At 50.0% G+C, this 22782-nt stretch overlaps 1 protein-coding gene across 1 annotated transcript in view; it reads left to right on the top strand.

The window, feature by feature from the left end:
- The first annotated feature begins 2563 nt into the window (after positions 1 to 2563).
- Positions 2564 to 22782, top strand: part of CCDC136 (coiled-coil domain containing 136) — a 40760-nt gene continuing 20541 nt past the window's right edge. Inside the window, exons 1-4 of the mRNA XM_088141471.1 lie at positions 2564 to 2631; positions 5419 to 5676; positions 6679 to 6753; positions 20659 to 21027. Of these exons, the coding sequence (XP_087997597.1) occupies positions 2568 to 2631; positions 5419 to 5676; positions 6679 to 6753; positions 20659 to 21027 (766 nt within the window). The 5' untranslated portion in view covers positions 2564 to 2567. The remainder of the gene's footprint in view (positions 2632 to 5418; positions 5677 to 6678; positions 6754 to 20658; positions 21028 to 22782) is intronic.

Genomic DNA, 22782 nt, shown 5'->3' on the forward strand with positions numbered 1-22782 from the left:
TTCATGGGGCAGCCCGTTCCACAGGCCGATAACTCACACAAGCCAGGAAGTGCCTCCTGAGGTCCACTATGAACCTGTGTCCTTCTCCTTTGTGGTCCTGCCCTTGAGATAATAGACAGAAAGTCCCCTCCTTACTCTTCAGGAATTTGAAGTTTGCTTCCATGCTTCCTCTACAGATTCTCTGGAAGGAGAAGCCTACCCATCTTTCATCATTCCTCCCTTGGTCTCCAGACCCCTTGCCACTTTGGCACCTCAAGTCACTCCAGTCTGTCACTGTCTTTCTGAGCGGCGATGCTCAGAACTGGACCCAGTACATGGATGTATCCCTGAAGTCCCTTGGGGGGGGGGGGGGAGAGTCTTGGCTTCTAAGCGGCCCTCTCCTTATGCAATGCTGGAGATGCCAGAAACCTCCGGATGTCACCCACTTTCCTCTCCGACTTGCAAAGGGTTCAGACAGCCATGCCTTGGACCATGTCACGGGCCCATGCTTTTCATCTCTGGACCATCTGGAGCCATAAACGAGTTGGGAAATCTGGGAGGCGAAAGCCAACGTGTGCTCCGCTCTGACTGATGAGCAGTTGGGGGATTACCTAAAGCAGGAGGCTCTGAAGGAGGTCACTCGGCTGCTTGCCATCTCCCAGTTAGATTACTACAAGTCGCCATCCGTGGAGCTACTCTTGGAGACTGCCCTGGCATTTCAACGGCAGCGGCTTTTGGGTTTAATGGGCAGTCTCTTTCCTGCCATGGACCGTGGCTATGTGGGAGCTGATTTGGCACTGGGCTTCCCAGGGCAGTCCGTGGACTGGTTATCACCACGGTGGCCAAGGCTTGGGCATCTATGCCCCATCACCTTTCTCGGTGAGCTGGCATTCTGTCTGGGGTCTCCCCTCCTTTGGGCCTGGCTGCCCCCTCCCTCTCCCCAACGCAACCGTGGCTTCCGCTCCGTGGGAGAAGCCTTGAAGGACTGATCAGGCTCTGTTGTGGGCCTCAAAGTTGAAGGCTTGTGCTGTGCATTATGTTTATACTGCGCTGTAAGGCTTCTTAATGATCTCTTCAACTGCATTGGTATTTTGTTACGGCTGCTTCTATATACCTCACTTTGAGTCTTCTTAGAGTAAAGATTTTATAATTAATTAAACATGTAAAGGGCCCCATAGAGGCGGTGGAAGAAAAGAAGGTTTGCCAGGACAGAAAGGCAAGGAGAGATATAACGAACAGCGAAAAGAGTTCTAGCTACATTTCCTTTTATTTCCTCTTGTATCCTGTTCTGGCTTATTCCGACTCCTTTTCTGTGCTTTGCATTAATTCCGGAACAGGAATAGCGTGATGCATAGCTACGTTTACAGTAGTTCTGTTCACACAACCTCTTTGACCTGGTTATGGCATGAATGCATTTTCTGGGTTCAGATGATGCCTGGATCCTAAGCCAACAGCCTGAGTTTTGACCACATCCTGGGCTAAAAGAGCAAAAGCATGCCAGAAAGTCAAGTGGAAGTTCTGCAAGCCTCTGGGTCCGTGTTTTGCAAGCTCTCTGCAGCTATGGGCCATTAAATAAACATTTGGAAATGGCAGGGACCACCGACCCCATTGAACAAAGCCCCCCACCCGAGATTTTTGACTTTGAAGGGCATTGTTTTGCTGAAAAAAAGCTTTCATGGTTGCACATCTGCACCTCCTAATGTAAAAGGCCTTTTAAGACAACATTTTGGGCCTCCCGATCTGTCCAGATTGTTTCTTTGCCGCTTGAAGCGAGCAAAGGGAGGCAGGGCGGGTGTCCTCTCAGCCGGGAGGGGCCGCGTCGGGCTTCTGCTTGGAAAATCACTTTCATGGATTTTTAAGGGTAGAAAAGTTTTCTGCGCAGCTTCCAAAAGCGAGAGAGCGGGGGGGGGGGGGGGGTCGCCAGAGAGGGCCCTTCTTCCGCCCGGGGGAATTCAGGGGGGCTTCCGACCAGCTGCCGGCTCTGCTGCAGCCCCCGCGCCAAGGAGGGCCGGTGAGTTCGGCTGGCAGCAGCCCGCGGAGGTCCCGGGTTCCAACCTCCTTTCCTCTCCGGCTGCTTTCGCACAGCAGCTCCAGCCCGGTGGGGATCGACTCATCCTCCGGGCGCGCCCAGGAGGATGGGCCACCACCAGGTGACCCAAGGAGCCGCGCTCTCGCACCTCCATCCCCGACCCAGCCAAGCCAGGTCCAGGCTGCCCCTCCCGAGCGCGGCCCCGGGCCTTAGCGGGCCCCCGACGCGGGGGAGGCGGGCGCCCAAGCCGTGGCGTCGCCCGGTGGTGCGGCTGCGCGCGCCCGGCGGGAGGGGAGCGGGGCCGCTGCCCCTTCCTCGGGGCCGGGGCCAGCCGAGCGGCCGCCCGCCCATCCACCTACCCACCGCGCACCTGCCTCGCTCGGGCGGGCCGGCGCTGCCCCCAGCCTGCCGGAGAGCCGCGGCGACTCGCCGGCGCGTACACGTGTGTGTGTACAGTATGTGTGCACGTGCGCGCGCCTGCTGCCCGCCCGGGGGTGGGCCCGCCTGGCTGCTCCTCCCCCTCCCCCTCCCGCGTGCAATTTCTTGCTCCGGAGCGACCATGGAAGCGGCTGGGATGCAGCTGCTGCCGGGGAGGAGGAGGAGGAGGAGGAAGGCCAGAGCAGGTCGGTGGGGGCCCTTCCTGCCCCCTCCCAGCACAGCCCCCCTGCCGCAGCCCTCGGTCGGCGCCTCTGCCCCCCCGCCGCCTGACCCCGCGAGGTCTTTGATCCTCCTGCTGCCGCCTTTCTTCCCTTCCCTTCCTGCGCCGCGACCCCCCCCTTAAGGCGCCCCTCCGAGTTTTCTCGCCCCTCTTTTTGTGCCATCTGAAGGCAACCCCCCCTCGTTGTTTCTCTGCCCCTCCCCATCTCCCCTTAGCAAATTGCACACACCTGGTCCTGATGACGTCATCGCCCAGGAGGTGGGGAGGGGGAGGGAAAAAGGGCCGGGGAGGGGGGAAGATCTGACACCCCCCTTGTAATTTATTTATAGCAACGCACTCCGCCAATCTGGACCCGCTGGAGAACAGAATGGGGGCCGAGTTACAGAAGGCAGAATCTAAACAGCTTTGGGGGGGCATTTATTTGGGGGGAGGAATCCAGCCCTGGGGGTCACCCTGTGCGTGAGAGTCTTTAAGGTGCTCTAAGTCTGAGCAGTCTGTAAGATTCCCCCCCCCCCCATTTATCTTAGTTAGTTCTCTTTGAGGTTATGCCTGTGTACAAACCCAGCCCTTTCCAGTCTGGTCTGGCTGGGTGCATTGGGGAGGGCCCCCAGTGGATGACTTCAGAAACTGGTTTCAGGGTGTTGTGTGAAGGGGACCAGTGGCTCAGTTATGTAACTGCCAGTGGCTTTCAGGAGGAGGAGGCAGTTTTGGGGAGAAGATTCCCCCCAGCTTGAAATAAAGGGACGAAGAAGCCCCTCTAGTGAGGCCATTCAGGGGCGATCACCCAGGGGGTCCTCAGGCACGCCCCCCAATATTCTACCCCATTCCTGTGCTCTGTAGCTTCTGCCCCACAGCTTCCTCCAGGGGGACCCGAAGCCAGCATTTTGGCCTGCAGCTCTCCGAGGTTCCACCCCACAAGACGTTTCCGGCCTCTCGCCTTGAGGGGCACCTCTGTCTTCTGGGGCTTAGTCTGAGGGTCAAGCTGAATTAATCAAAGCGGCCTTCAACCACACGGTGTACTGGATCTGGCTGCTGAATTAACCAGTGAACCCCAAACTGACAAAAGGCTGGGTTCACACAATATGCTAAGTCACAGAAGCTTGTCCAAGTTAAAACTAGCCAGGGGCCACCGGGCGTGGAAATGCAGCTGCTCGGTTTTAATTGATCTGGCTCAGATAGGCGAGATCTGTGATAGTCCCAGAGAGACTCCTTGGACAGAGGCACTCTAGCCCTGAATTCCAGTTTCTGGGGCCCAGGGAGAAGGGGAAAGCTCTAGCTTGCTGGCCTGTTTGTGGATAGTCTGGCAACAGCTGGAGCCCAGTGCAAAACAGCTGGATTTTGAAATCTCTCGGGCTGGATCCAACAAGGGCGTTCTTAGGTTTGCCAGACGTTATGTGGTTGTGAGGAGTCCTGGAGGCGGTGGGATGATCGGATGACCGCAGCACAGGAAGATGCTGCAAGCCCCAAAGTGGTGCGCAGAATCTGATTTTTAAGGGATGGGGGTGAGAGAAGACTTTATTCAGCCAGCCAAAGGCACCCTGGGTTTGAAAAGATTCTGCGTTGGCTGCCCTGGATTATTGTAGATTCAGTAGCATGCAGACTGAATTATGGGAACCAACCTTCCTTCCTTCCTTCCTTCCTTCCTTCCTTCCTTCCTTCCTTCCTTCCTTCCTTCCTTCCTTCCTTCCTTCCTTCCTTCCTTCCTTCCTTCCTATCTCCCTCCCTCCCTCCCTCCCTCCCTCCCTCCTTCCTTCCTTCCTTCCTTCCTTCCTTCCTTCCTTCCTTCCTTCCTTCCTTCCTTCCTTCCTTCCTTCCTTCCTTCCTTCCTTCCTAAATTTTTGCCCTGTGATTTAATTAATTAAAAATGTTAAACTGCCCAATAGCCGAAACGCTCTGGGTGGCTTACCATAAAACTCACTAAAATAATGCGGTTTGAATTCAAAACCTGCACAATAAAATTAAAACGGAAAACAAAAACATATAAACATAAAAACATATAAAGTAGGCAGCTGCAAGTCGGCCACTCAGAAACTGAAACAATATAAATAAAAACGTCATTCAAAAGCCCGGAAAAGAGAAAAGCCCTCACCTGGCCCTGAAATGTAGGCACCAGTGGAGCCTCTCTGGGGAGGGAATTCCCTCAATGGGGTGCCCTGCAGAAAAAGCCCTCCGCTTGGAAAAGCTCTGGAGCAGCAGCCTTCTCCCCAGAGAGGAGCCTGGACGCCCTGCAGGAGGTTGTGCCCTCCTTAAATCGGCTGTGAAAGGCCCCAGATGTTGGGCCCGGGGGTTGTGCGCTGGCCTGCAGGACATCCCACCACTTGAAGGGGACTGCCTGTAAATACTTGGGTGATGTCCAGACACTCAGCGTAATCGCAGACCAAGCGGTTGTGGATGTAACAGAAAAGATGAGCCCAGTCAGGGGCTTCAGGATGCTGGGATCCACCAGCCATTGCTACCTGTCCTCTCCTCCAGTTCCATGTGTGCATGTATGTATGTATGTCAGTCACATTTATAGTTCCTTCCCCCGCTGGAATCTAATGTGGGAGGAGGTCCCTTGCATCACTCCCCCTTGATTGACAGCTCCAGTCGCCAGTCATCCCCGTATGGTTTCCATTCAGTAGGCTGGTATGTGGAGGTAGCCCCAGTCCGTTCCAGAGGCTGGAAGGAGTTGGTCTGCAGTAAGTTGGCCCGCTAAAGGCCCCTTCAACCCCAGGCTGTGTATTGCTGATGTTGAGTGTATGCTTTATGTCAGGTGAAGTGGAGTCTCCCAACAAGGAAATGAACGACGAGGAGGAAGAAGAGGGAGATGAGGAGGAAGAGCTGGAGGAGGAGGAGGAGGAAGAGCAGGAGGAAGAAGAACCTAGGAACTTGGACTCCGTGGATTATGGGAAAGAATCTGACCAAGGGCTGGACCACAACCTCCAGGCGCAGGTGCTGCAGCTTCTAGATGAGTTGGAGGAAACTCGGGAGATGGTCCTCAAGCATGAAGAAGATGCGCTGGAGCTGCAAGGTAAGATTTTAGAAGGCCACGGAGGTCGACAAACTTGGCTCTGTAGCCGCTTCCTTTCAGCTCTCGATTTTTGGCCTGCTGTCCCCTGTTAACAGCAATGACGGTCCGTTGTCCTCTCACAGTGTTGGGTGACATCCTAGGTTGGCTGAGATGATGGTGAGGCCCTCCAATGCATGTGAGGAGCATCAGTGGAGGGAAACTACTGGGATGCCAGGGAGAAATCTCGGTAAGATCACGGCTCAGTGGATTACACAAACTTCAGGCGCTCCCCCCCTTCTGGGGCAAATGTAGCCATTGTGTTTTCTCCCTAAACGTTCCCCTTTGCCTTCCTTCGTGATTGCACACTCTGGTTCTCTCCGCACGAGTGTACTTGGGCAAAGGGCACCCAAATCTCTCTCTGTCACAAGTTTCCAACATGCCTCCTGCTGGAATCCCACGGTCTCCTTATTCTCTCCTTCAGGCTGTCCCCGGCTGAGTTCGCACAACGTGCTTCACCAGGTCAGTTAAAAAGCCAGCAGCTGCACTTCTGTTACCGGCAGCTTGGCTTGCTTTAATTTTGGAGGCTGTGTTGTGTGTTGCTTAGTGTGTTGTTCAAACCCAGCCCTGTTGTTCAGTTGACTTCCAGCATATTGTGCAAACGCAACAAATAGGGTTAATTATTTGTTCACCAGAAGAAGCACGTCATGTGAATGGTCAGCCCGGACAGATAAACTAGCCTTTGGCTAAGGTGTTGTGCGGACGTCGCTCTCCCCTCCCCTTTCGTCCCTGTCTCTTTGCTTGAGCTCCTCTGTGGCTGTGATGTAGGCATATCATACAGCCTAGCTTTGCAAGCAAAAGATTCGTTGCTCGAACAGAAGGTTGCAGCGAAGGAGCCCGTCAGTTGCTCAGCTGCAGCTTCCATCCTGACTTTTTTGACCCCCGTGGGCTCCCCGGCCATCAGGACCTGCTTGACTGGATTCTCCGAGGGTTGCCTGGCCACTGATCCGCCTCTTTCTCTGACAGGTTTACTCGAAGATGAACGTCTAGCAAGCGCGCAGCAGGCGGAGATCTTCACAAAGCAGATCCAGAGGTTGCAGGGTCAGTCCTGATGTGCTTGGGGGGGTGTTATTTGAGACTCTCATGAGTCACCCTATCGCAGAGCTGCTGACTTTTAAAAACCTCAAGCCAGGGATGGTGTCTCCTCTCTTGACCTAGTAATTACCATCCCCTGTCGCTGATATTTGAGCTGCGTTGCCAAGAAAACTAAGAATATCAAGGAGATACTTTGGCCGTTCATTCATAGCCGATCCCTTGGCTTTGTGAAAGGCCGAGCTGTGTGGGGAAAATGCTGCGAAATCATGCCTTGAAATGATATTAAGCAGTGGTCTCATCCTGGAGAAGGTCTGTCTGTGTGGCTGCTGAGAGCCGGCGCTGAGTCAATGGCACATAATTTCTCAGTCCGGTGAAGGCCATTGAAAAAGAGGCCCATGGAGACGAGGTGTCTAGAGACAGCCATGGATGACGCAAACAGGAGCTTGGGAGACCTCCAAGAAGCCGCTAGTGACAATAGCAAAATGATGTCCAATAGCCATAAAGGGTCAGAAGCAATTTATATTTATTTATTCCTTCATTCAAAGTGGTGGTAGCTGCCCAACTCCAAAATGAATGATTGCACAACAAAATCAGTGGGGCTAGATTTTTACTGATGTTCTACAGCAGTGTTTCTCAAGCTTGGCCACTCTAAGATGTGTGGACTGCAACTCCCAGAATTCCCCAGCCAGCATGGTTGGCTGGGGAATTCTGGGAGTTGAAGTCCACACATCTTAAAGATGCCGAGGTTGAGAAACACCGTTCTACAGTGTTAGTAAGTTCCTCCTGCTTAGCTTGCTGGCAGAGGAGCAAATTCTGCTTGCAAATTCTTGAATTATGTGTCACTTGCAACGCAGTGAGTTTAATCATGGAGGTCTTGCGAGGAACTCTGCCTCAATCTAGCCGGGCTCCTTTTGCAAAGCTTAGCGTGAAAGAAGGGCTGGAGAAGGTGCCGTGAAGTCAAGAGCAAGGGCACACGTGCCAGCATTTCCACCAGGGCAGCAAGCCGTGTCTTTGGCTCTGTGGGAGAACCAGCGGCTAACCTGAAGAGCATCAGCGGGGTGCCTGGCTGGGTGGGGCGATGGTCGGCTGTCACTTGCGCAGTTGCGTAACCGAGGTCAAAGCATGAATCAAGCTCGGTTTGCGGGTGAATGCAACTACAGCATGTCAGGCTAATGGTTGCGGTCAGCAGGTGGAGTTTAAGAGCAGTGGGGGCGGGCTGCATCATTCGCAGGCTTTAAGGAACCCTGGAAAATCCTTGAGGAATTGCACGGCAGCTTTCCTGAGCATTGGGGGGGCTCGGCGTAGCCTGTCAAGCCCACGGAACAAATCTTGGAAAGGAATCGCATTTTTCCAAACGATGCTCTCCTTGCATCCCGGTTTGGAGGGGCGAAGACGACGGCTTGGAAAGCGATCCCTCATCGCAGATCGTTTTTGCTTGCAAAGCCGTGGCTCTGTCTTTCGAGCAGGGGTGAGCAACCGGTGGCCCTCGGCCAATATCTGGCAGGCAAACAGGTCAAATCAGCCAGCTAGAAAGAGGAAAAGGGGCAGGAGGAGGGAGGAGCAGGAGTAGAAAAAGGAGGGGGAGGCTCTGTTGATGTTTTGGTCTCCCTTCCGCCCTTCCCTTGGAGGGACGGAGCCTTTAGCCTTAAAAATATGGGGCTGGTGTTAAACAGCTGGACTTGCAGACTGAATCTGGGTGGGGGGGAGCAGCCTTGCCCAAAGTCCAAAGAACCCAAAAATGGCCTTCATGCTAAAATTTGCAAGGGGGAGAGAGCACCTCAGTTTCCAGAGCCAGCTACGGCTTGCCACAGCCCAGCCGAGATCTCCCTGCTTCTGGAAATCCAGCCCGGCTTCCCTCCCCTTGTACTGAGCGCTTTTCTCTCTGCAAGAAAAGGCAGGGAGCTGGCTGGTTTACGCTGCTTTTCCTGGGCGGAGGGAGAGAAGTCATTAGTCCTTTCCTTATTTCTCTCTGGATTAAGGACTGGGAAAACTGGGGGTTCGCCCTGGCTTCAGGGATCCCCACATCATTCCGCCTGCCTGAATCCGTCAGTCTTGTCCACCCTTCCCCAACCTGGGGAACCTGCAAATGGGTTGGACTTCCGCTCCCAGAATTCCACAGCAGTGTGGCTAATGGTTGTGTTGGCTAGGAATTCTGGGAGTGGAAGTCCAACTTTATCAGCTGTTGGCTCTGATTCACGTTCTTACTCATGCTTAGAAAATACCTGGAGTATTTCCAGGCGGGGGTGTCCAAGGTACAGGCTGCTTCTGGGGCCCAGAGGCGCATCTCGTTCCTTGCCAGCAAGAAACAGGCCGTCCAATCCACCCGGTCAGGCTTGTTTTCTGCCGGTAATTGCCAGTTCCTGGTGAAGGTGCTGGCAAGGAATAACCAAGTGTGTGGATTACTTTTATACCACCCTTTGCTTGAATCCTTTCTTTTTTAAATAAAATCTGGGAATCAAGTTATGCCCAGATTGACTTCTTTGTCTACCGTGTGGAGCTGAGGCTGTTTGTGGGCTCTGGTTCTCCTATGAAGAAGCAGTTTTAAGATGTTGAAGAAATGATTCAGAGGATTGTGCAGAAGTGCCAGAATTAAAATAGGAGATCAGTCCAGATCAGTGTTTCCCAACCTTGGCCACTTTAAGATGGGTGGACTTCAACTCCCAGAATTCCCCAGCCAGCCATGCTGGCTGGGGAATTCTGGGAATTGAAGTCCACCCATCCTAAAGTGGCCAAGGTTGGGAAACACCAATCCAGATGTAGACTTTCCCCCCTAGATTTTTTAGAAGAGTTCCTCTTTCGGTGAATGCCACTAGAGGCGTTTGAGTTCTAGAAGAGGAATTGGTTTCTGGGACGATTAGAGAGAGGAATCCAGATGAAAGCACGTTGGAGGTAGCCTGGAATAAAGAGAAATGTGGGGTGGCAAAGCATTGCAGAAAGGTCATTCACCAGGTGATGCTCTTTTAGTATGTTAAGAGGCAGGGGTGTCCGCAGATACAGTCAAAAAGGTCAAGATGGTGCCATCTGCAGGGTTTTTTTTTTACATGCAACGCCAACACCTGTTAAGAGGGCTCTGCCGGTATTTGCTGTTGCTTGTTCAGGCAACAGTGTGAAAATGCTTTGTCAAGTAAGCCAGAATTAGCTGGGTCTTCATAACCTAAGCCATAAACTGTGGTTTACAACCCACAAGGGTTTGCTCTTCCAGAAGGGTGTTGGCCCACCCCGCTAGCCTGCCTGCGATCCAACGCCTTTTGATCTATTTCTAGGGCTGCGACTCGGTTACCTCTCCTTGAGGGGGTGTTAATCTGTGCAAAACGCAGCTATAAATAGCGCGAGCCCCGAAGGACGCCCACCCACGTGTCTCGGGAGCAGCAGGTGGTGAGTCCCCCGTGAGGCAAGGCTACCTGGGGCTTGAAGAACCGAGGAGGAGGAGGAGGTCAGCTTGGCAGGGCCGGGGTGAGGAGCGACAGGAGGGCAGCGGAGAGTTGGACGCTCAACTGATCCGTTGGTTCTTTCTGGGGTGGCCTCTGAAGCGTGACTTCTGCACAGGGGGGCCCCCCAGCAAACAAGGTTGCATCTCCCCAAGACTGGGTTGGCAACCGGTCTAGGGTAAACCTCCACTGGGTTAGGTGGTTTCACCCCAGAGGCCTTCAGGAGATGACACCCCACCCATCACGATGTCCCTGGTGACATCATGCCCAGCCTGGCCCTGCTGGGGAAATGACATAGATGCCATCGTTTGCATCGTTTGCCACATGACGTCATGCCTAGAAGGTCACGTGCCCCACCCTTGTTTCCCCCTGCCTCTTGGATGCTGGATTTTATCCTAAGCTGTAATAGGGTCTCTTGGTTTGAACAGAGCTGTTCTGAGAATTCGGCAATGGTGCTTCTTAACTTGGGTTTGGGCTTTGCCGTGTTCTGTCAAGCCAGCCGAGACAAGGCCCTGTTCACATGACAGTCTTAGCCTGACTTCTCCTGAACTAACCTGCTTTCTGAGATCACACAGTACTTTAACTCGTAAGCTAGCCAAACAGGTTCGATGGCCACCCCACGCAGCCGTAAACGCCAATCTTGTGCAAATCCCACCATGGCACCTTTAACCGGCCCTATAAAGCATGTGGGGTGAACCCAGTCTTCCAATCATCCAGAGAGGTCAACGGGGACAAGTCCCACCATCCACCGGAGCTCAACTGGAGAAGGAGGTAAAGCAAGTGGGGCCTCCTGGTGGTGATCTTTGCACTGGGTTCCATTGAGGGTGCATGTGGGGAGCAGTGGGGAGAGCTAAGGGCTTGCCAACCCTGGTTGGGAAGAGTGGTAAGAGGCGGGCACTCTGGGTTTCCAGTGGCAGCACCAGGAAGGAGCAAGGAAAGCTTTGCGCAAGCCCAGTCTGCCTGCTTTGGCTCCGTAGAGGGAACCTGTGGAGCATTTGCCCCCTTGATGAAATTCATGGGGCAACAAGCCTTCTCTGGGGCAGCCTCCCCCCATTGCAGAACCCTCTCTCCTTCCTTGAAATGCAGGTTAGTGTTTTGCAAACCAACCCGAACTATTCCTCTAAGGAGCCTTTGGCCCTTAGTAGTTTTGAATGAAAGCATTCATTCCTCTTGCGCATTTAATGTTTGATTTTATATGTTTTTCCTTGATTGTATTCCTCAGCACCTCTCAGAGTCCTTTGGATTTCTGGAGGGGGCATAATATGCCTTGAGAAATAAATCAGTGTTTCTCCACCTCTGCAACTTTAAGATGTGTGGACTTCAACTCCCAGAATTCCCCAGCCCATGCATGGGCTGGGGAATTCTGGGAGCTGAAGTCCACACATCTTAAAGTTGCAGAGGTGGAGAAACACTGAAATAAATAATGAAGTAAAAACAAAACAAAACAAAACCCAAAGCTTTCCAGGAAATAGAATTTGCACTTTTGGTGGGGTTGAACAGGATGGCGCATGATAGCAGCTAGCCCAAAAACACACTGCAGAGGTTGCTAGCATTGAGAAAGGCATTTGGGTAATTTTCTCAAATTAAAAGCACAATTACCGCGAAGCAAATGAGGCCAGAAGCCTTGCACAGCAAAGCGAAGGCTAAACCTGGACTCAAGTGGAATTTGAACCTGTAAAGCTGAAATAAACCCTGTTATGGCTTAACGTAAAAACCTGGTTCATGCAACATCCCAAGACAAGGGTTGGGTTCCCACAATACGCTGAACCATAAACTATCAACCCCAGTCTAATGTGCTTTGGGAATGCAATTCTGTGCCCAGAGGTTAGAAGAGATCCTGGTTTTTGTCTCCAGGGACAATGGGAAGCAGCCGTGTTAAGTCAGGGAGGTGAATAAACCAAACTGCTTGTACGGCACGCAAGGGGGAGACCGTGATTATTTTATTAAACGTGGAAAGTGAACTTTGCACTTTCAGTTCCAGTGGCTTATTGGGATGTAATGATCTGGCATCTGTTGGAAAGTGTTGTTGAACAAAGATGGGGGAATGTTCCATGCTTTTCAACAGATGCCGATGAATAATGTGCTTATTTGTTGGCTGAAATCTGTCCAGATTATAAAGCTACGTTCCCACAACCCCCTCCCCCATTTGAGCGTTGTGCAAAGCTGGCTGCAGGGCAGTGCACTTGAGTGGATTGTCAGGTGCACCGTCGTTCGGGGGGTCATCTGGCACATTCCAAAGCAGAGCTGTGGTGAACTTCCAGGGGTCTCGCCTGCTGTGTACCTCAATATGGATATTGCTTGTTACAACACAAAACATCCATGGGGCAGGACAGTTCCAGGGCCGGGTTGGCCCTCAAACTGGCCGTGGTTCGAGAGGGAGCGCCTGGGACTTATTCCAGGGCACAGCAGCGTGTCTGAGAACGAGAAGGCAACGCAGGTTGTCCAGCTCCACCAGCTGAGAGACGGGGCAGAGTCATCTTCAGGTGGGTTCTGTACCCAACCGAAAATCATGCCTTCCAGATGTCCCGGACTTCCACTTTCCGTCATCGCCTGCCAGCAGCCTTTCATTGTTTAGAAAGGGAAACGGTTTGCAAGAACTGGAGCCTGTTATCAGTCATACCTAGCAGTGTTCCTCCCCTCCTGCATTTTAGAGGCGAAAACGGAGACGTGGTTGTAAGCATTCCTGTGCCCTTAGCGAGGACGGCTGCCCGGGCCGCCTCTGCCCATTCGGATAGCCCCGCTCCACCTGTTGCATTCAATTACATTGCTGTGGCCTTCCTCTGCGCAGTTGAAAAGCAAAGATCATGAAATCCGTGGTTTTAATCGATGGAAATGGTTTAGCCTGCCAACAGTTTTGATGTTTGTATTGGCTGGTCTTTCTTAATTATTGGTTATTTTCTGATCACCTTTTCCCTGGTGACAGAATGGACAGGCGGACGGACAGACAGACACCTTCCTAGGGGCACTCAAGACATATGCTGGGTTAGCACGATTTGTCAGAAGCAAAAGAAACTGGCACTAACCAAGCTCAGCGTGTTGTGGGAATGCAGCCGTTCGGGTTGCAACGGACCTGGTTCAGCCCACTGTGTGAACATAGCCCTCAGATTGGTAGAGATGCTGTGAGTTTTGTGGGGGTCTTCTGTTTTGCAGCCCCCCCCAGTCAGTGACAATACCATCAGCTATTCAGCACGTATCTCACCTGCAGCTGTGGGGTTAGGGTGCCTCCAAATTAATGCCCGTGCATCAGAGGGGAAGGCATGCATCTCTCTCCCCTGGAGACTCAGCCTCTCCAGCAGCCTTTCCCAAATTGGCATCGTCCAGATGTGTTGGGGTTACGATTCCAGAGGCCCCAACCCTCAGGCTAAACAGCATCTTCCCAGGTATTGATGTCAAACTGACAGAGGTTTCGTTTGCTAGAACTTCCATCTCCTTCCGGGCGTAGTGACAACCTTTATTTTACACTTGACCAGGTTTTTAGGAATTCTGAAAGATAAGATATAAAGGTTGGGCCAGACCACCCGCAGGCTCCTTCAGTATCCTAAGAGGCTGTTAATCTGGCTCAGGAAAGTCAGATTCCTTGGCCATAAAGAGGCTTTCTCTGACCATGTTTCCATCAGCCTCAGGCATCCGTTGTCTCTCTTCGTGCCGCTCATCACAGTTTCCTGGTGGACAACAGTTTTTTGTTGGAGGAGACACCCACAGAGCAGTGGAGCACCTCTGCCTGCTCTTTATCACTTGTTAGTGTTCACTGAGCAGCTGGGTAGGTCAATCCTTTTATTCTGAATATATCTAAAAAGGCCTTTTTTTACGGTTCTTGGCATCCTTTGCCAAGTTCTCCCATTCCAGCCCACCGCTCTGCTTTCCGCTCTGCGACCCATCCCTCTTTCCAATCCTTTGTTTTCAGATCTTCACAAAGCCTTTTGGGTAGCCATGTTAGCTGCTTCTGCTGCCCCCCCCCTTTTTTCTTATTCTGGAATTGTCCTTTTAGAATTTCCCTTTTTGAACCACCAACTCATCTTGGATGTCGTAGGAGGAGAGCTGTGTTAGCCAAACATCAAAAGGCATCTGGCTGCACCTTTTCAGCGTAACAATTGTTATGGAAAGGCGTAGGTTTTGCCGCTCACTTTTTCTGATGCGCATTTTATGGAAAGGCGTCAGCTTTCCTGAGCCACAGCTCGCTGTGTCAGGTGCGCGGAGTGGCTTTTGCAGCAGCTCACTTCGTCAGAGGCAAATTTTAGTCAAAGGTATCAGCTTTGGTGAACTACAGCTTGCTTGCATCTGATGAAGTGAGCTGTAGTTCGCCAAAGCTGATGGCTTTCAATAACATTGGTTTGAAAAGGTGCTACTAGATTCCTCCTGATTTTCTACTCGTCTTGGTCTACTTTTCCCGTTAGCTTCTTTTCCCACAGAGTCCTATTTATCACTTCTCTGTTGAGTTTATTAACAACCCCTTTTTTGAAATCCAAGATTCAAAATCCAATATGGTCATTTTTAGTTCCCCTTCAAATCAAGAATCCAGTGTTACATGCTCACTTTCCCCAAGAGTCCCTGGTCTTTCTAGCTTGCTCACCAAGTCTTCCCTATCGGTTAGTATTCTGTAAGGAATGCCGCATCCTTGTGTGGTTAGCCCCACAACCTGTCCTTGCTTCTCTCTTGACACGATCCTATTCATACAATGCGATGTACGGGATGGGGACTTCTTTCCATTCCCTTGTGCATGTTGTTCAAGCCCATTTGTCAGTTTCTAGACTCAGGACCCCAGCGATGGCCTTCGCTGCCCCGTTGCTCTGGTTCCCTGCAGCTTTGAATGCCCTTCATAAAGGTTTGAAAGGTGACCTGTTTAAAAAATCAGACCGACTGATGCAAGGATTTGTGAGCAAGCATTGTGAACGGTGGTGAGTAAAGTTAGACGGCAACAACTGTTGTTGTAAACGTGACTAGCACATTTAGATGGCAGGAGAATCAGGTTGATAGGTTTAGGATTTTATAGCTGTATAAACGTTCCTTTTGCCGTGATTGTAAATATCTCAGGGTGTATATTGACTTTATTGCTTTCTTGTAATTTTAATCGTTAGTTTGTGCTGGTTAATTTTGATTGCTGTTGGACTGCTCATGGGTGTGTGTGTGTGTGTGTGTGTGTGTTTTATAGTTTTTTTTTCTTTTTGCTTGTTTGTTTGTGTTGTGCTCCATCTTCGGAAGGAGATTGTCATCAGCAAGACCAGACAGGAATTGCTCACGAGGATCCCGTTTGGCAGAGGTTATCTCCCCGCAAAAAGGGGATTTATTAAAATCTCCCATCACTCCAGTTTCAAGTCTCTTTGAAAGGTCTGCTGTTAGTGTTTGGAAGGCCACCATCCAGATCTTCTTTTTGACTGTCTGACTGGAACAGACATCAGCCATGGGTGCGGTGACCCTATTTTCTTGGAAAAAATAAAGGACAAACCTGAGAAAGGGGCAAATCTGAAGGAGGTTCATAAGGGTAAAAAAAATTAATTGTTTATGTTTTATAACTTTGCTTTGCAAAGGAAAATTCAGGAGCCCAACCAAGAAAAACTTTACAAAAATGCACATTCGAATAAAAATATCTAAAATCAAACAGTACGTGTAAATTTATTTTAAAAAGACAATTCAGTTTTCATATTTTTCACCTGAATGTGAAAGACGGTGCCTTAAGTGGTACCATTTGTACGGTAAAAAGTTAAATGACCAAAATAAAGGGCAAAAGTGAATTTTTGGGAAATAAATACATCTAAAGATCAGCTTTCTGAAATAAAGGGCTGTCCTTTATCATAAGGGACATGTGGTCACTGTAGCCATGGGGCTGTTTTCATTCCTTTTCCCAGTTTTTAAAAATATTATTATTATTATTATTATTATTATTATTATTATTACTACTACTACTACTACTACTACTATTACTACTACTATCGCTGTTATAATTTAGATTTATATCCTGTTTTTATTTTGTACTATTCAAGGTGGCGTACCTGATGCTCCTACTTCCTATTTTTCCCACAACAACATCCCTGTGAGGTAGGATGGGCTGAGAGAGCATGATTTCTGCACTGGCGTGGATGTTTTTATCATTTTATCACAATACAATTCCTCAAATTCCATTGATTCTGGGAAGAGTGAAAATCAAATGAAAATTTGAGCGGCCTTTCCCCAGAAACAGGTCTCGAAAATAGGGTCTGTGTGTCTTCTCCAGGGGCTAAATCAGGTCAGTTTATTTCTTGTCAGGCTGAACACTCTGGTTAAATTCGTAGTTCTGAAGTGCCCCTAATTGCAGGCTTTTCCATGCTCAAAATTGCCCGGCTGGGTCGGAGCATGTACCACCGTGCTTGCATTTAACTGCGGGTTTATTTTTTTATTCTATCTATTAAACCGATTAATATAGCTGCCCATCTCACCACAGGCGACTCTGGGCGGCATACAACAAAGCTAAAAACAGTCAATAAATACGTTAAAAATATAAAAATCGAAGTAAAACAGAGAATAAAAGGATGCTAAAAATTAGGGAGCCGCAGACGGCTTGCCTCGGTTTTAATGGCTTCTCTGGGGGGGACCGCGTTGCCCCTGCCCAGGGATGGGGGGCTAGAAATGCTGCATAAATAATCAAATTTCCCGTCTTGCCAGCCGCTCCGCAGGAGTCCCGTGCCTGAGAAGACGGGATTCGGCCGGGGCGGCTGAGGCACCCGGGCACCGGCTTGAGAAGCCCCTGAACTGCTTTCTTCTTCTCCCCCCACCACCCCAGGAAGCTTCACCTGTGAGTTTCTGCCTGGCGGGTTGCTCTTCGAAGGCACAGAGCTGCTTGTCTTCGGGACCACCGAGCTGTTAAAAGCAGAGGCGACCTATGGCAGCCCTCTGAGCTTTTCTGCATCCTTCCAGGGGGCTTCCCCCACCCCAGCCCGAGGCGCTTTCTGCAGGGGCTGGTCCCCAAAAGCAGGGGGCCAGCTGCTGCCCGGAGGGGCCCTATTCCTCTGCGGGCCGGCTGAGGATGGTGGGCGTTGCGGTCCAGCCCCTCCGGAGAGCGCCCTGTTGGGGAAGGAGGCGTGGGCAGGCTGCTGGCCGGTCCCTTCGGGGAGGGGGCTCCGGCGTCAGGCCTCAGCCCGGCCTGGGAGGTTCCGAGATGCTGCGGCTTTAAGGGGCAAGGGGGCCCCCGGGCCAAGCGCAGGGGCTGGGCCAGGAGTCCACCCAGAGCCCTGGACCACCGTCACCATGGAGCTGAGCCCCTCCTCGTCCGTGAACAGTGAGTTCTCGTCCCAAGAGGGGTGGACGTTGCCGCAGCAACGGGGCCCGCTTTACCTCTTCCAGGATGGCACAACTGCCAAGGAGCCCTCCGCCTGGCTCCGTCCTGCCCCGGTCCCCGGGGTGCCCACGGCTGCCCGGGTGCAGATGCCCAGGTTGCACCCAGCGCCAGGCTAAGGGGCATCATCCTCCGGGCACCCGGCATGGCCTTCCCACCCGCTCCCTCTGCCGGAGCCCCTTCTGCCTCCGACGTCAGCCCATCTCCTGTTGCCAACTGATGTTGAAACTCCTTTGTTCCTCTGCTTTGGAGTTGGGTGCCTGTGTGTCTCTAAGCCACGATCGGGCGTTATTTCTCTCTGGGTTACTCAAACCATGATTTCAAAAACCACCTGGTTTAGCAAGGCGGGTGAACCCCAGCCCGATCCCTTCGCCTTCCAGCCCACCTGGATCTGAATGAATGTAATGTCTTAATTGGCTTACATTTAATTTAAAGGTTTTATTTAAACCGATAGTTTCATTCAGTTCGGTTTAAATCTGTTTTGGATTTGGGGTTGTTCCCTGAAGGACAGAAGAGCTGAGTCCTCCTTGAGCTCTTGAAAAGCAGCTGTTCGAGGTTGCTCAACTCACACTCTTTTCTTTTAAATTTAAATATTGCTTTGGAATTTATTTCATATGATTAAAGGGTTTTCCTCCACCCCCCGATAATCTCAAATGTTCCCCCAGCCACCCCAGTTGTAAAGAGGTGCTGGGTCTGATTATGGACCCGGTGGTGGAGAAGACAGGTGACATTGCCAACCAGTTTTGATCCCACCAAATACTAGGTTAGCTCCAGCCATCATGGCAAACCCCAATATGATTTTTGGGGCCTAGCAGATTCTGGGAACCCAGACATCTGGATAACCTCCCTTTCAACCCACTTTTTTGCACAGGGAAGAAAGCCAGTGTGTGCAGTGGTTAAAGTATTGGACTAGGAAGACCTGGGTTCAGATCCATCCTTTGCCATGGAAGCTTCCTGAGTAACTTTGGGCCAGTTAGCAAAGTCTCTTAGCCCAACCTGCCTCTCAGGGTTGTTGTTGGGGAAAATAGGAAAGGGATGCACTCTGTATGCCACCTTGAGCTTCTGAAGGAAAGATGGGAGATTGATTGATTGATTATGTGTCATCAAGTTGGTGTCAACTCTTAGCAACCACATAGATAGATTTTCTCCAGGAGGATCTGTCCCCAACCTGGTTCTTCAGATCATCCAAGGGTAGGTGAGAGGTAAGATGATCCAGTGATACTTGAAGGATTGTCCTTCTACCTGGGAGTTTCCCTTCTCAACACCCCATTTTCTCTCCTCCCACAAATTTATCTATCCCAAACTGAAGCCACACCAGCCTCATCCTCCCCTACCAAGTGCTGTTCCAATAGCAGGCCCCTTCTCAGTTTGTCTCCCCATCCAAGGAAAGATTGCAAAGTAGACATGAGTCTCATCTTTGACATGGAGGAACTGCTGGAGAGAAATGCATTGCGCTTGGAATATGCATTGCGCGATGGAAGAGTCACTGCCTCGTGAGATGGGTGGTGTCCAAATTTGAAATATAAATAAATAAATAAATAAATGAAATATTCTTTTCCATTCTAGGTTGGTTTAAGACACTCCTAAACCATCTGAGGTGCTTTGGGTTTCTGCAAAACCCAAGATACGTTCAGAACATATTAAAAATAACATTTAGAGTTGTGTGGTTAAGCCAGTTTAACTTGCATGATTGCCAGTGAAAAATTTACGTTGTTTGTTATATACTTCTAAGTGAATTAAAATGAGGAATAACAACGATGTCTTGGGTATGGGGCAGCTAATTCATACCCCATGACGCAAGAATTCGCTGGAGTAGAAAATGCATTTTGTCTCAACTTTGCAAATATCACTCTCTGTTACGTGGTAAAAACAAAACAATTGTATGCAAATACACTAAATGTTAAATACATTTTGTGAAAGACAGTCAAATGTGTGAAATGATTACATTGAAAGCTATCCTACTAGGGTGATGCCCACTCACCCAAAGTGTCTTCTGGTGGTCTTTTGCATTTATCTGAAAGGAGTTCTAGTTTCCCCCAAACAGTTTGCTTTTAAAATGTGAAAATAATGTATATTCACAGAGAATACAGATCCTCTGTATTCTAAACTTTGAATATGGATCTTACCTTTAGGACTGCTTTCCTCTTAGATAAATAACAGTATTTGTCATTTCCATATATTCATGCATCCTTTGATGTATGACCTTCTCAAATGATGAGCACAAAAGTGAGAATCAAGTCTCAGAAGAAGAAGGTTTTCTCCCCATGATGTTATTTGTGTCTCAAGTCACAAGTAACACTGAAAAAACTTCGAAAGAAGTCACAGGTGGAGGTGTTCCCCCCAACACACCTGGCTCCCTTTCTTGGGAACCTCAAAATGCTTGTGGAAAGTGACTGGGGAAACTTGAGGTGGCCAGAATTTGTTTCTGAACTGGAAATGACGTCATAGATTTGCTTGTATATTTTATACTCAACTTAGTTTGCATTTTAGAGGCTTTTTTAAAAAAACAAACATCTATTCCATTCTTCTTTGAAAAAACAGAGTGCCTCCAGGAAAAGAATTATGCATGCCATTCTCATTACAGAGTTGAGCTTTTCTGCTAGTAAAATTAACTTTTTTTCTTTTAGAGAATGGATTTTTAATTCTTACTGTGAATCGTTTGGAAAAGATTAAGGGGGTAGTATCCTAGCATTTGCTTCTGTTCTTGTTACTGCAAAATGTAAGCCTTGGGTCCTTGATACCGCTAACACTTCTACTCCAGGTAGAGTATGCCTAACCAATACTTGATTATTTTGATTGATTATGTGCCATCAAGTTGGTGTCGACTCTTGGCGATCACATAGATATATTTTCTGCTGGCTGGGGAATTCTGGGAGTTGAAGTCCACACGTCTTAAAGTTGCCAAGTTTGAGAAACACTGGATTAGACCATGCACCTTTCCTATCCACCGTCCATTTTTCAAAAACAGCTGCCAGATGTTGCTGGGAGCTCAGAAGTGGACCCCAAAGGCAATGCCTGTCTCTTGCGCGTGTCCACCTCGGACCAAGTATACTGAGCTGGGATTGGAGGTTCCACATTGTCATTCCGGTTAATATGCGAGGCGACCTCCAGCTTTTTGTCAGTCCCAAATCCAGGGTTCTCACCCTCCCATCCCTCTTCCTCTTCCTCCCTCTTCAGCCCAGATGCGTTCGCGGAAGGATGAGTTTGACTCGCTACAAGAAACAAAGGATGTTGAGCTCGAGCGTGCGGAACAGGAGCTGCAGGAAGCCAACGAGGAAATCCACAGCCTGCGCCTGGATGCCGAGGAGGCGGCTGCCGTGCACGAGAACGAGATCGCCGGCCTGCAAGAAGAGCTTTGCCGGCTGAAAGCGGAGCTGGAGCGGGTGCAACAAGTCCGCGATGAGTACGACATGGAACTCACCGCCCTGCGTGCCGAGATCCGTATGAAGCAGGAGTTGTTCACCGGAGGCAGGACTGTGGTGGGTGAAGCCCACGATGAGGAGGAACAGCTTTCCAACACATCCCTGGAAGTAACTAAGCTCCAAGGTACCTCATTTATATCGGTGTAACTACTCCTGGGCTCTCTTAAATTCCTTCAGGGGTGAAAGGAGGCCAAAATGACAACGGTGATGATGATGATGACCATCATCATCTTCATCACAACAACTATCACCAACAGCTTTTGCTCCATCATTTCCAAAGGAGGGTCATCTTAGTTGGTGGCAAAATATTTGGGCCTTAAAAATAAGCTTTTCCAAAGCTGTCAGGACAAAAGCTGTTGTAGTGTTAGTCATTCAGATCCTACCAAGTTGAAGCTTTTCTTAGCTTTTCAGGTAATCATAACTGGGCCGTTGGTCTTCAAGGTGGCTGGTTGGGATAAAAATGTCCAGGTTTCTAGAAGAGTATGCTGACATTGAATTGACCTAACGTATCAATGTCTTAACCTGGAACTGACCCTATTTCTAAGAAGTTGTAGACAACTTTTGCTATATATTTTAAAGAGAACTGTTGGGTGAATCTGGGTGTGTTTAGAATCTGGGTTCATTTGGCCTGCAAGAGAGATGAACGAGGGGAGATATCTGCAGCCTTCAGATATCTGAAGGGTTTTCACCCAGAAGAGGAAGTGGGTTTATTCTCTTTGACAAGAGCTGAACAAGTGGGTTGAAGCTACAAGGAAGGAAGTCCAGGCTAAACATCAGGAGGAATTTCCTGACTCTGTGAGTTTTCAGCCAGTGGCTGCCTCATGAAATTCTCCTTCGCTCAAGGTCTGCAAACCTTCTGGACAGTCATCTGTCAGAGACGCTCTAGTTCAGTGCTTCTCAACCTTGGCCGCTTGGAGATGTGTGGACTTCAACTCCCAGAATTCCCCAGCCAGCCTTGCTGGCTGGGGAATTCTGGGAGTTGAAGTCCACACATCTCCAAGCGGCCAAGGTTGAGGAACACTGCTCTAGTGGAGCCTGTGCAGAAGGTTGGATTAGATGACCTCTAAGGTGCCTCCTACCTCTCTGATTCTATGAGAGTATTACAGGAGCCAGAAGGCACCTTAACAAATGTTGCAGGTCTGGCCATTCTTTGGCTTAAACCAGGAGCTAAGCGAAGTGTGTCATGCGAATCTGACCAGAGCAGGAGGATAGGTGGGAATGGGATTGGATAGTCTGGGGCTACTGAACTACCCTGCTCTTCTGGGTTCACGTAACCTAAGCTTGCTTAACGTGCTAAACCAGCAAAAGTACAACTCAGGGTTAGACCTAACCAAGTTCAGCGTGTTGTAGACCTGGAGCTGCTTGATTGTTAACCAGCCTGGTCTGGGGGGTTGTGCAAACCCAGCCATTAGTTTATCATGTTGTGGTGAATCAGGCCATCCTGCTGAAACTGTAGGAAGTTCTATTTAATTAGGTTTAATAGGTTGTGGGAATACAACAGTGTGGTTTCGTCTTTGGATCTAGGTTAGGGTTAACCCAGGCACTGGACGAGAAGGACCAAAGGAGGCCCAGGTCATACACACCCGGGGAGGGAGGTAGAAGAGCCTTTGGTGGGGAGAAGAAAAAGGGCCCAACACTCAAAAGAAGCAGGGAGGGAGCCCAAGGACTAGGCAAATACCCCCCGCCCCCATTGAAAAGTACTGAAAAAAATAACAAGTGAAATAAACTTTTTATTTTGGGGGGAAATCTCTTGATAACAACCACCTGGGGACAGGGGAGTGTGACCCAGCCTGAACTGGAAAACATTGAAAGGTCCTTAGTTGGAATTAAACAATCCGCCCCGCAACTGATTTTAGCAGGGGAAGGTCAGTCTTCCCAG

This window comes from Python bivittatus, unplaced genomic scaffold (assembly GCF_059951505.1).
Source record: "Python bivittatus isolate LINGU-HERP-01145 unplaced genomic scaffold, Pbiv_v1 ctg000330_np1212, whole genome shotgun sequence".
Taxonomy (NCBI): Eukaryota; Metazoa; Chordata; class Lepidosauria; order Squamata; family Pythonidae; genus Python; species Python bivittatus.